Here is a 13,999-nt window from a genome sequence, read left to right as displayed (position 1 = left end):
TTTTCCCTGGTTTTTTTTCAGTGTTGTTGCTATAAAAGAAATCTCTACCTTCATCGGTCATCATTCCCATTACCATATGATGAATCAAATTTGAAAAGGGTTTAATGAAGAGTCATATATGCTCATCAGAAAAGATTACAGGGATCTTGGGCCTGATGCTGAGAGGTGCTAAGTGTCCTTGACTCACACTTTGGCAGGTGCTGAGCATCTTGCATGATTGGGCTTTTTGTTTTCAGTTTTGGTTAGCTCCATACAACTATAGTGATGTATAAAGAATAAATAAGAGTTTCAGAGCAGTTCTATTAAAAATGAGTAACAGACAGGCTATTAGTTTATTATCCAGAAATTGTCAGGTGCCACAAAGGAAAGGCAGCACACGCTGAGATATACATCAGGGACTTGATGGCTTGGAATATTGGTAACAGAGCTTGTCATTTTTAGGTCACTATTTCATATGCAATTGGAGTTGGAAACTAGTGTCCAAAGTTGTGTTCCTTTGGAACCATTGCAACCTTGATCCAAAGCTCTATGTAAAGACTTGGTGGGCTCACTCCAGTGGCTAGTATGAAAACAATTTTCATCAAAGAGCCAATGGACTGATTGATTTCATACCAAGTGCTCTACCCTCCCAACTCTAGCCATTTTCCCACCCTCCCACTGTGCTGAGTGTAATTTAATCCCCTTTTACATTTTTGTCTGTTGTTTCACTTTTCTGCCTTCCCTCTTTCCATAGGTGCTGGAACTAGGTGTACTGCTGCACCCCTTGCTTGAAGTGGTTTCCATTATATATGGGGTTTAGTTGAGTTCAATGGCTCTCAGCATGCCCACTATACAAATTGTTCCAGCACCCCTGCCTCTTTCACAGCCCTTGTGAGTTTTGGTGGGATTCTACAGCAACACTTGCTTACCAAAGCCTTTGAAAAGAGTTTCTCTTTCCCTTTCTGCTCTGTCCTTGGCAGGAAAAGGAGTAAACACAGAGATCAGTCTCCCATGAAGAAACCAGTGGAATATGCCATTATCCTTGGAGGGATATAGAGTTACAAACTTATTCTTTAAAAATTAAAGCTGAGAATGTCATGTTCTTACTTGAGTGCTGGGACTTTAAAAAAAGCATCAAACAGGAGGAGACAGAGCTATGGTGTGGAGTGGGAGGCACATCAGCTGTTTCCCTAATTACAGGAGGAGAGTATAGAGACAGCAGTAAAGGAAGGAGCCTCCAGAAGGGGGCAAAGTGTGGAAGGTAGTACAGAAAGCCTAGCCTGAGTGTATATGTGTTTGAGGGGGCAGTGAAGGCCACCTGCAAGCTCAGCAACAAGCAGGGGTCCTATGTTTGGCAACAGAAACTGAAGCCATCACACAAACCCTTTGCATGCTCCACAGGCTCCTTGTTTAATGTTGCAGCAGCAACACTCCAGAGGGATGCTGCAGTTGTCAGAAGGGGGAAACACTCAATTGGGGGAGGGCCCCATTTTGGGGCCCAGCTAGGGGCCACCTTGGCAGTAGCAAGCGGGGGGGGGGTGGCCTTGTCCAGGGCCTTAGAAATGCAATGCAGCAGCCAAACTCTTTGCTGGAGGGCAATAGGGACAACAGTTCTGCCCTGCTTCACCAAGGACCGGCCCCGTCATCCCCACCCTCGTCGCCTAAAAGCTTTGTCCTGAGTTGGGGTGGAGGGGGCACAGCAGGGCTAGGACCGTGCGGGGTCCCGCTCCCCTGCTGGGCAAGGCATGCTCAGGCCAGCCCGACGCTACGGGGATGGGCGGGCAGAGTGGGACGAGGGCTGGCTGCCGGACAGAACCTGCCCAGGAGCAGGAAGAGGAGGCTGCCCAGTGCTCCCGGAAGCGGGGGAAGGGCGGTCACATGTCCGCCCTGGCAGCCCCCTCCTACCCAGCCGGCTGAAGAGGAAGTGCCGCGCGCTCGGGGGAGCTTAGCTGGCGGCGCTGTGCAGGCGGTGGCGGGTCCGGGAAGGCCGCTGGCGGAGGGTGAGCCGGTGCCGGCGGCTGCCCCGGCGGGCAGAGGAGGATGAGCGGGATGAGGCGCGCCTGGCTGTTGTGGGCCGCTCTCTGGGCCCTGCTGCTCCCGCGGGTAAGGGGCTGCGGTGCGGGCGCTGCTGGGTACTAGGGGGTGAGCCGGAGCGGAGGGGGGGGCTGTGGGGGAGAACTGGAACGGGGGGGCGGGGCCGCCAGGGTGTTGTGGGGAGGAGAGAGGGGAGCAAGGGCTGTGGGAGAGAAGGGTGGGGGGGCTGGAGCTGTGCGGGGGGGACGAGAGGCGGCGGGGGGGGGGAAAAGTTTGACCTGGGGGGGGGGTGAGGGCCGGCAGGGGGCTGTGGGGAAGGGGGGCGAGAGCAGGCAGGGGGCTTTAGGGGGGGAGGAGCTGGGGGTGGTGGTGAGGGCACCGGCAGGGGGCTGTGGGAAGAGGGGGGGTGAGGGCTGTGGGAGAGAGCTGGAGCTGTATGGGGAGGCGAGGGCTGGTGTAGTGGCAGGGAAGGGGGGGGCAACGGCTGGCAGGGGATGTGGGAAAGGGGGGGCGAGAGTCGACAGGAGACTGTGGGGGCGAGGACTGTGGGAGAGAGGTGGAGCTGTGGGGGGCGAGGACTGGCGGGGGGTTGTGGAGTGAAGCTGGGGGGGTGAGGGCCGGCAGGGGGCTGTGGGAAGAGCGGAGGGGGGTGCGAGAGCTGGGGAAGGGAGAACGGGGGCAAAGGCTAGCAGGGGTCTGTGAGGGGAGATGCAGTGTGGGGCTGGGGTGGTAGACCTGGGGGAGGGGTGTAGCATGATGGCATGTTGAGGCGAGGTTGGTTGGCATCATATGGAGCATGGTTGAGTTCACAGTCCTGGACTGTGCAGTGTGAGCTGCAGGTCACAATTGCAAGACTGTGGAGTAGGGTGATGAGGTAGTAGTGGACATGGGTCCTAGTCATGTGGGCTGTTGTGAATGGGTTTGGGTGTAGGGCTGCTTGTGTGAGCTAATATGACTCTGTGTCAATTCTGCTGTGTGCAAAAGGTGTCTTTCTATCCCAGCTGGCAAACTGGTTGTGATGAGAACCAGTCATTTTCTCCCCTGTTGGGAACTCTGCTCACTTTCAAAACAAAACTCAATCACAGCTTGTTTTGTTGAAGATCTGAAATGTCTGTCTGAAAAAGATGGATTGGCTCTTTTGGGTTTTCCAGTTCCTGTCCGGGATCAGAAGTAAAACTGCTTTAAACATTATGACAGAGGCCATCCTGGTAGTATTTCTAGCTGGGCCTGAATTGTCAGGGTATTTCCAGTCCAACTCTGCAGACTAAAGGTCAGAAAAATGTTAGATAAATATGCAAACTTTCAGATGCTTTCTAACCTCACATCCGATCTTTTGAGGTCCATTCTATCCATAGGTCAGTGCTGATTGGCCTCCTCCAACAGGAGGAAACTTTTTATAAACATACCTATTGTTGCTACTTACCAGCTCCACAGCGGGCACCTTAGTATAGCTGGTGTTTTAAGTATAGTGTTGTATTGACATGCTCTTAGTAGGATTATGCAACATACTTAAAACACTGGCGGTCACCTAGAGCCTGAATACATTAACAATGAAACTATGGCTACTGCTAATGGAAGTTAAATGGTGATAGCAGTGTTGGGAACGTTTAGCAAAACAATGTAGTGTAGTGTTGAAGAACAAGTGATCACTTGTTTAGAAAAAAGATTACTACTTATGAAAAATTAGCACTGCAACTTTCATAACACCATATTTATTTATACCTCTCTCATTCATACACAAGAAAGTTCCAATAATGGAAGGGGCTAATGTGAAAGCCTCTAGTTCTTGCTGCTCAGACTCGCCCCTGTCTCCATTCGAAGTAAGATGATTAATATCATGACTTTTAATTGCCAGGAGTTTATATTTTTAGATGAATGGGCTTAGTTTAAGAGGTAAAGATTGGCATTTCTTATTATAAATCATTAAATAACTCTTCAAAATCTGTCTTAACTTTATCTAGTAACTGAAGGACTGTACGTTTAAAATACTAACAAACTGTGGCTATTTTCACACTTTGCTTTGTGAGCACATGTTCACTCTCAGAGCCTGATAAAATGGGTTGCTTTTAATAAGAATTTTTGCCATTCAAACAAGACAGACCTAGAACTCTGAAACAACTACACAGGAGCACCTCTTGCTTTTTTTTCTCCTTTTATCCCAAGGTCTTGTTTGCTATAGGAGATGATTAATGCCTTTCAAAGAAGATCACAGAGAAATACAAGCTATTAGTGAACTTCCTATATACAGGGCAGGCATCAAATTCCAAGCGTCTCTTTTTCTACCTCTCTCTTGGTTATTAATATTGCTTAAGTCTATACCTGGCAGATAACAAAAAAATCTAAAACCTACAACAGGGCTCGCCGACTCCTTTTGCTCTATTAATTCATTCCTGATGTTAAGGTAAGTGCCTCTTTCAAGAAAAGTCAAGATGACCAGCTTTAAATTATGGCATAATTTCCCTTAGTTCCCAGTCAATTACTTTCTTCTGGCAACACCTAACTGAAACAAGCAATGACACCTTTTCTTTCATTAGTCACCTTCTAGATATATTTTTTTTAAATTATAGATCTTTTTCTGGAACATGGAAAAGAAATGTTACATATTTCCTTTATTGTGGACAAATTCCTATAGTACCTGACTATTTTATGAGTCTGCATTTGTTTTATATTTAATCAAGTATGTATCAAACTGGGGAATTAAGAATTTAACTTAAAAAAAAGGCTTTTAAGTATTTATAATAAATATAGTTTCAGAATCCATCCTCTAATGTGCCCCTCCAACAATCTTGCCAAAACATAATTATAGGAATTGCCATACAATAACATGTCCACAGCTGGAGTTCTTCTTTGTCTCTGTCAGTTAGTGGCCAGCTTTGAGAAATACAGGTGAAAAGTGCTATCTCAGAATATTATTATGAAATTTGGTTACTGACCACTTTCAGAAATCAGTTTTCAGACGTTAGCATCTTAATTTTTCTTTAATTCTGTGCCTGCACACACACTCACAAGGATTACATTATGGTATAAACTATAAAATCCTGTCTTAAAAATCCTATAAAATCAGGATGGATAAAAATCAACGATTTAAAAAAAAAATTAAAAAATGGATTTTTTTCTTTAAATCAGATTTTTTTGATATAGCTCAAAGATATCTCATTATGGAATAGGGATTATAAATTCTAATTTTGTAGTATGAGACAATATATTCATGTAATGTTTAAGAAAAGTTTTGTAAATGAGTTCCAATAGTACATGGATTAGGGACCCAATCTTATGGGGCTCCAAGAGCTTCTGTATAGATTATTTAGGTTAATGTTTCTGTCTTCCCAATGGGACTCAGTGCTCAGTCTAGAACAGGGGTGGGCAAACTTTTTGGCCCCTGGGCCACATCTGGGAATAGAAATTGTATGGGGGGCCATGAATGCTCAGAAAATTGGGGTTGGCGTGCAGGAGGGGGTGAGGGCTCCGGCTGGGGGTGCAGGCTCTGGGGTGGGGCCAGAAATGCAGGAGGGGGCTTCAGGCTGGGGCAGGGGAGTGGGGTGTGGGAAGGGATGCAGGCTTCAGCTGGGGGTGCAGGCTCTGGGTTGGGGCTGGGGATCAGGGGTGAGGGGTTCAGAGGGTGGGAGAGGGATCAGGGCTAGGGCAGGGGGTGGGGCATGGGAAGAGGCTCAGGGGTGCAGGCTCCAGGCGGTGCTTACCTCAAGAGGCTCCCGGAAGCAGTGGCATGTCCCTTCTCTGGCTCCTACATGGCTGCACAGCCAGGTGACTCTGCACCTTGCCCCGTCCGCAGGCACCGCCCCTGCAGCTCCCATTGGTGCGTCAGAGGGGGGGCCATGCACAGCTTCCGGGAGCTGCATGGAGCGGCCCCCGACCCTGCTCCCCGGCTGGAGTGTCGAACGGGGGGTTATGCCACAGCTTCCGGGAGCCGTGTGGAGCGGCCGCCAAACCTGCTTCCCGGCTGGAGTGCCGGAGTGGGGCAAGCCCCAGACTCCGTTCCCCAGCGGGAGCTCAAGGGCCGGCTTAGAATGGCTGACGGCCCAGATCCGTCCTGTGGGCCATAGTTTGCCCACCCCGGTCTAGAAGATACCATCAAAGATGCTTAGTTTTGCAGTTCTCAAACTGTGGATTTGTGTTTCCAGAGATAACATACTTGTTAACAGCAAAAATGTTTTTAAATAAATAAATATATAGAGGTGAGAAATAACAGACCTCAACCCTACTGTTCCTCTGCAAATTTGTGTACACAGTCAATCCCTTATCTCTCTCTAAAAGTGAAAAGTTTCAAAAAGTTTCAAAAGCTTGAATGTTTAACTAAATTCAAAAATTCATATGCTGGTTTTGTTAAAATATTATATGTTTGCTGTTGAAGAAAAAAATCCAGAATACATAACGTTGTTGTTGTAGTTAAATAAAACAATTTAAATGTCTGTCTAGTGATCTCCTCCTAATACAGCATGGCCAGAAAATCCTCCAAATATTATTGATTAACCTGTTGAATTGAAGATAATTCACCTCCCAATGACTTCATAAATATCTGCTTCAGTTACCTTTGGTAAATGAAATAACCAAACAATCATTAATTTTCTGATATAGCTGTAAAACTCATCTGAAAAGTTTTCAAAATAAATCACCTTAAAAATGTATAGTGTACACTTTCTAAAAATGAAACCTACCTCTATCTCTGAGTTGTGAAGAATATGTATTAAGGTTATATCAACCAACAAGCATGCACTTTTATGTAGAAATCCATGATTAAATCGAGTCTTCCTGACTAAATCAAATCCACCCTGTATAAAATATAGCTTCTTTGATTTACAGGTGCCCAAATAATTTGCAACCAAGTATTCCCACAATTTAGAATTAAGTTTAAAATTTAAATCAAATATGGGGTGCTGTGTTTATCCTCCCTTCTCTCCCATCCCACAAAAAAAAAAAAGAAAAGAAAAGAAAAACTCCCCCAAACCAACCAGCAAATCAAAACTTCCAGGCCAAGACTGAATCTTTAGAATTGCTGTAACTCCAGAAAAAACATAAGGCTTAATCATACATCTACTGCTCACAAAAGTAAATTTATATGAGCATTCCCAGTGAGGACTATGCACATGAGAGAAGGTATTTAAGATGGAGCCCATGACTTGTAATATAAATTTGTACACCACATCCCCTATGCTGGCTATATCAGTTGTGTTTTTAATAACCTTTTTTCCAGTTTAAAGGGAATGTAAAATCTTGTGTTTAGAATGTAAGAATGCTTTCCTGGAGGTTTCTATCTCTTTAGGTTGCGTGTGTGTGTGTGTGTGTGTGTGTTTAAAATGAATATGCTGCATCTGAAATGTACTTGAGCATCATTGTTTCCTTGCTATGATTAGCCATGCAAACTCTGATCAGTTTTCCACTTTTCTACCTGCATTACAGAATCAAAACCAAGTTGTCAAGGTTAATCTTGTTACCTGTTCCATTTCTTTTTTTGGATATTGAAACTTTTAAGTTGTCCTGTTCTTATTTAGAAGAATATTATTTGTCCACTGATAGTGTAAACTGTGTTATCTAATGCAGAAACTTCATATTGTAGGTAAATGCACAGGAGGGAATCCTGCACGCTTCTGGAAATGGGATACCCCCATTAACAAAGGATTACTGCATAAGTTACAATCCTTCATGGGTATCTCTTCCAAATACCCTGGATAACATTGTAAGTAGTTACGTAGCTATACTGTCTAAGAATTATAAAACCAAGAACAGTTTTGGATCAAGTGGAATTTCTAGGAGAAATTACTGAGTAAAATCAATGCTATGTTAAATGTATACCCCAAATTAAAAAACATAGAGGACCAAAAAAGTGCCACTGTGGCTAAACAACTAAGAAACGGTTAGAGGCAAAAAGGCATCCTTTAAAAATTGGAAGCTAAATCCTATTGAGGAAAATAGAAAGGAGCATAAACTCTGGCAAGTCAAGTTTAAAGGTATAATTAGGAAGGCCAAAAAAAGATTTGAAGAGCAACTAGCCAAAGACTCAAAAACTAACATCAAAAAATTTAAGTACATCAGAAGCAGGAAGTTCGCTAAACAATCAGTGGGGCTACTGGACGATCAAGTTCTTAAAGGAGCACTCAAGGAAGATAAAATCATTGCAGAGAAACTAAATATGTTTGCATCAGTCTTCACTGCAGAGATGTGAGGGAGATTCCCACACCTGAGCCATTGTTTTTAGGTGACAAATCTGAGGAACTCTCCCAGACTGAGATGTCATTAGAGGAGGTTTTGGAACAAATTGATAAATGTAACAGTAGTAAATCACCAGGACCAGATGATATTCACCCAGAGTTCTGAAGGAACTCAAATATGAAATTGCAGAACTACTAACTGTGGTATGTAACCTATCATGTAAATCAGTTTCTGTCCCAGATGCCTAGAGGATAGCTAATGTGACCACCAATTTTTAAAAAAGGTTCCAGAGGCGATCCCAGCAATTACAGGCTGGTAAGCCTAATTTCAGTACCAGCCAAACTGGTTGAAACTGTAATAAAGAACAGAATTATCAAACACATAGATGAACACAATTTATTGGGCAAAAGTCAATATGGCTTTTGTAAAGGGAAATCACGCCTCACCTATCTATTAGAATTCTTTGAGGGAGTCAACAAACATGGACAAGAGTGATCCAGTGGATATAGTGTACTTAGACTTTCAGAAAGCCTTTGACAATGTCCCTCACCAAAGGCTCTTAAGCAAATTAAGCAGTCATGGGATAAGAGGGAAGGTCTTCTCATGGATCAGTAACTGATAAAAAGATAGGAACCAAGGATAGGAATAAATGGTCAGTTTTCATAACGGAGAGAGGTAAATAGTGGTATCCCCCAGGGGTCTGTACTGGGACAAATACTGATCAACATATTCATAAATTATCTGAAAAGGGGGTAAACAATGAGATGGCAAAATTTGCAGATGATACAAAATTACTTAAGATAGTTAAGTCCAAAGCAGACTGCAAAGAGTTACAAAGGGATCTCACAAAACTGGGTAACTGGGCAACAAAATGGCAGATGAAATTCAGTATTGATAAATGCAAAGTAATGCACATTGGAAAACATAATCTGTACTAGACATACAAAATGATGGGGTCTAAATTAGATGTTACCGCTCAAGAAACAGATCTTGGAGTCATTGTGGATAGTTCTCTGAAAACATCTGCTCAATGTGCAGTGGCAGTCAAAAACGCTAACGGAATATTAAGAACCATTAGGAAAGAGACAGATAAGACAGAAAATATCATAATGCCTCTATATAAATTCATGGTATACCCACATCTTGAATACTGCATGCAAATCTGGTTGCCTCATCTCAAGAAAGATATATTGGAATTGGAAAAGGAACAGAGAAGGGCAACTAAAATGATTAGGGGTATGGAACAGCTTCTGTATGAGGAGAGATTAAAAAGACTGGGACTTCAGGTTGGCGAAGAAAAAAGAACTAGATAAGTTCCTGGAGGATAGATCCATCAATAGCTATTAGCCAGGAGGGCGGGGCTGCAACACCATGCTCTGAGTGTCCCTACCTTCTGTTCGCCAGGAGCTGGGAGTGGGCAACAGGGGATGGACCATTTGATGATTACCTGTTTTGTTCATTCCCTCTGGGGCACCTGTCACTGGCAACTGTCAGAAGATAGGATACTGGGCTAGGTGAACCATTGGTCTGACCCACTATGGCCGTTCTTATGTTCTATGTTCTCATTAGGATAACTTCTAAATGGGTGCCACTGCTTATTTGCTGTCAAAAATAATCATAAAGAATTTTTTAAATTTAGCACTGTGAATATATATTTAAGAGTGAGCCCAACTTCCACAATATCCCAAATGATATTGTCATGCTGTTTAGACACCAAATTTTAATGTTTTTAAAAAACCTTTCAAAGCCTAATATTGAAATGCATTAATGAAAGTTGAGAGAAATAAAAATCAGCAAAGTTTCATGTTTAGATTTAAACACTCATCTACTCCCCAAGTGTTCATAACTCTGATATTTTAGTATCAAGTCAGTTCTTGGCAAAAAAAAGTTAAAATGGTTATAAAAGAAAGTGTAATTGACTTTTGTTGTCCAGACTGAATGAATCTCAAAAAAATAAATATCAAAATGGAGAAAAATGAACTAGATTTTAAAAATATTTTAGTTAAGTGTTCTTGGAGACACTTTGAGTGAAGTGATTTTGTATGGAATACACCTTATTTTAGAACTTGATCTGTTTAAAACAAGAATTGCCAATATTGATCAGCATGTGCATTTGGGTAAAATGTTAAAATATATTTAATTGCAAATGGGTTTTCAGGTGGCAGTATTTTAATCATTATTTGGAATTTATATCGCCATGCCTTACTCTTGGTCAAAACTTCTCCTTGAGCCAAGATTAGAAAAATCCCACATATATATGTTAAAGCGTTTTTTTTCCCTTTCCTTTTGCTACCCTTGATGTGATTGGTAAATGCTATAGGTTTGGAAATAATCAAGAGAAATATTCTTTCCCTTGATTGGCTTGCTAAACCTAGGGTTGTGAGTTCAATCCTTGAGAGGGCCATTTAGGGATCTGGGGCAAAAATCTGTCTGGGGATTGGTCCTGGTTTGGACTAGATGACTTCCTGAGGTCCCTTCCAACCCTGATATTCTATGATTCATAAACAAGGCTGACTCTGTACAAAACCAGGGGAAGTGTAACAGCCATTTTTCTGTCAAGGACCTACTGTGCCAAACATAACTTGACTAGCCAAAGAAAACAGCTTTTTTTTTAAAATAGGACTTAATAAATGTTTTTAAAACTAAAATTAAATATACAGAAAAATTATTTAAACTACTAGTACTTTGTTTTAGGGCTAACCTACTGTCTTGGTGTGAGTGTTGCAAGAGAACCAGAATTTGGATATGTATCTGAGTCACTGCTTCTTTGGCTGGTGAAACTCGTGTATGACATAGTTGGATTCTTTAGAGTGTTGCTGTCTGCTGCTTATCATAAACCTATTCTGAAGACTAGTTTACAGAGTAGCATTGGCCTTGGAATAGGCTGTAAAACGGTTAGGACTGGTTCAGAAATCTCAAATATACTTAGTTGCTTATTTCTATACTTTTTAAATTGTTTTTGTGATCTTCGTATTGCAACGAACCCACATGAACATGTCCCAGAAAGTTTATTCCTCTCCCCCTACTGATTTCCTATTTTGAGTCCACATTGCTGAGTCAACTATCCCATTATATTTCTTAGTAGGTCTATTTACTCCCTGTAAATAAATGTTTTTGTGTTTATAAATAAATGGGAGAAACCATATTGGAAACTAATCTTTGATTTTTAGTTTTAACTTTTATATAACTTTTGATTTTTATAGGCTTCCAGTACTTTGGAGAACTTGACCTCCAAAGTGTTCTGCAGTAATTCTGAAGTTCCTTCTACTCTTGTAATAAAGGACAAGGCAGTTGTAGTGATGAGGGGAAACTGCACATTTGTGGATAAAGCGAGAACTGCTCAAAGTCATGGTGCTAAAATACTGCTGATTGCCAGTAAAACTGGTCTAGTAAGTTCTAACATTCTATGGCTTAATCTTTGTTAAAGTGACATTGTCTTAGTTGCATTTATTGTATTTTGACCTCTGTGGTCATCTATTTTATATACTCAAACTACTAGATGAAAAGGGTTATCTTTGTTATTTTCTACTAATTTTAGTTGCATAATCTTTTAAGTGAAAATTTTACATTTTATTAAGCATTAATATAATCCAGTACCTGTACACAATCATTGCTACAGAAAACAAAATCACTAAAAATATCAACTAATACAGAAGAACAAAAAGAGAAAAATTGACAGTAACAACTGCAAGATAAGAACAGTTCTTTTAGATCATGTCTTATCACTTTGCCAGACATGCATGTCCTATTTTTCTTGCTCTTTTAAAATATTGGATAGCTTTATGTATATTATTCTTGCATTTGCAGTTTGCGCAAATACATTTCTATACAGCAAAATACAATATTAATAGTGTATCATTATTAATAATTGTTAGTTTAAAAAAACTGAGTTAAACTTGTTCTAAAAGGTGGGTTATCAGAGTCAAACTATTGAGTTTTGATTATCTACATAAAATCATAAGACATTTACCAGAACATCTCTGGGTCTATAATGTCAGCCTTTCAGTGTCTGTAGCATAGTTTTCCGTAAAATGTCTGAGAGTTTTTCTCTATAGCTTTGAATCGTGTCTGCTGATTTTTGTTTGTGAACATAAATACTGGCATTCAGAGGATAATTTGCATATAGAGTTGAGTTCTGCAAATACGCTATCAAGTCCTCTCATATTGGTTTTTTGTTTTAGTCTTCTCTTTCAGGTAACAAGACTGATGTACAAAATGTAACCATTCCAGTTGCTCTTGTAAGATATAATGATATAATGGATATGCAGCAGGTAAGTGACACAAATCATAAATGATTACAGTATTTTATAATTTTTTTTCATAATTACATTTAGGATCTATCATTTATCAGGTAGTGCCCAGTTAGGCATGCATGTTTATATTTTTTCATTGAGTCAAGTGTTTAGACAATATCTGTCTTCTATCTTCATTTTCAGAGAAAGGAGATTGAGATTTCAGTCACGAAAGCAGTAACTTGCTCTTTGACTCTTTCAGGCTAATCTGTAAGAGTGTTCCTTCAGCTTATAGTATAGAGCAGACTTTATTTCAGTTGTCCATTTGTTCATGCACTGGGATCTGTTTTTACACTTTATTGAAATGTACAGATTAGAAAAAGACTGACACTGAATTAGAAGAGAATATAGAACTGAAAATGTCATGACCAATAGCCAGCAACTCTTCCTTTTGACATATGGGATACTGTATAGGACAAAACAAACATTACATGTGAATTACTTTTATTATAGTGTGACAATGCAATATATAATACTAATGTTCCAATAACAGGTAGCAGTTGACTTTTCTTTCATGTTATATACAACCTTGATTATCTGAAGCTCAGTAATTCAAAACAAGGTAATTTTCCTGAGTTCTATTAACTGCATCAAAAGTTACTTCAGATTTCCAAATGTATTCAATGCCCCTTCATGTTCAGATAATTGAGATTATATTTTTCTGAAATTTGTGATATTTCTTGAATAGAAAGTAAAATAATCATCAATATGTTGCTAGCACACTCCATTCATTCACTATTGAATCCTCCCTTCCTCATCTCCACTGGCAACTCGACTGTACAGTAACTCCTCACTTAAAGTCGTCTTGGTTAATGTAAGTTCATTGTTACATTGCTGATCAATTAGAGAACATGCTTGTTTAAAGTTTCACAATGCTCCAATGTCTGGCAGCCGCCTGCTTTGTCCACTGTTTGCAGGAAGAGCAGCCTGTTGGAGCTTGCTGGTGGGGGCTTGGAACCAGGGTGGACTGGCAGCCCCCCTAAGTTCCCTGTGCAGCAGCCACCCAGCAGGCTATCAATTGCTGGCAGTTCAGCTGTCCCTCCCTCAACTGCCATGTGCTGCTCCTGCCCTCTGCCTTGGAGCTGCTCTCTGGAGCCTCCTGCTTGCTGTGCGGGGGAGGAAAGGAGGGCTAATGTCAGGGTGTCCCCCTCCTTCCTCCTCCTGCACCCCGCTTACCCCATTTCCAAAGAGCAGGGGGGACACATGGCAGGGCTCAGGACGGAGGGAGCTTGCTGGCAGGAGCTGCTGTCTCAACTTGCTGATCTATTTAAAAAGGCAGTGTACTTAAAGGGGCAATGCGCATCTCTCTCTCTGACACACTGTGTGTGTGTGTGTGTGTGTGTCTGTCTCAGTCTGTCATGCTGTCTCCCCTCCTCCATTCATAATGCCTTGTAGAGTGTGAGGCTACATTAAAAATAATGTGTTAAGCCTTGAGGGCTCAGCCGACTGCTAGTTCATCATTTAGCAGTAAGGCATTCCCCGAGGAATATCCCACCCTCTGACTTCACCACCTCAGCCAAGCTTCACAA

At 41.7% G+C, this 13,999-nt stretch overlaps 1 protein-coding gene across 3 annotated transcripts in view; it reads left to right on the top strand.

Annotated features, from left to right (window-relative positions):
- Nucleotides 1–1,849: 1,849 nt before the first annotated feature.
- SPPL2A (signal peptide peptidase like 2A) overlaps nt 1,850–13,999 on the top strand; it is a 53,469-nt gene continuing 41,319 nt past the window's right edge. The window contains exons 1-4 of one of the 3 annotated variants that reach the window (XM_054041337.1): nt 1,850–2,082; nt 7,586–7,705; nt 11,382–11,567; nt 12,360–12,449. In XM_054041337.1, the coding sequence (XP_053897312.1) occupies nt 2,020–2,082; nt 7,586–7,705; nt 11,382–11,567; nt 12,360–12,449 (459 nt within the window). In that variant the 5' untranslated portion in view covers nt 1,850–2,019. The remainder of the gene's footprint in view (nt 2,083–7,585; nt 7,706–11,381; nt 11,568–12,359; nt 12,450–13,999) is intronic. The other 2 variants (XM_054041336.1, XM_054041338.1) reach the window with 2 other exon arrangements.

The sequence above is a fragment of the Malaclemys terrapin genome, chromosome 10, assembly GCF_027887155.1.
Source record: "Malaclemys terrapin pileata isolate rMalTer1 chromosome 10, rMalTer1.hap1, whole genome shotgun sequence".
In the NCBI taxonomy this organism is placed as follows: domain Eukaryota; kingdom Metazoa; phylum Chordata; order Testudines; family Emydidae; genus Malaclemys; species Malaclemys terrapin.
Note: the sequence above shows the minus strand (reverse complement) of the source record. Positions and strands in the feature narration are given on the sequence as shown.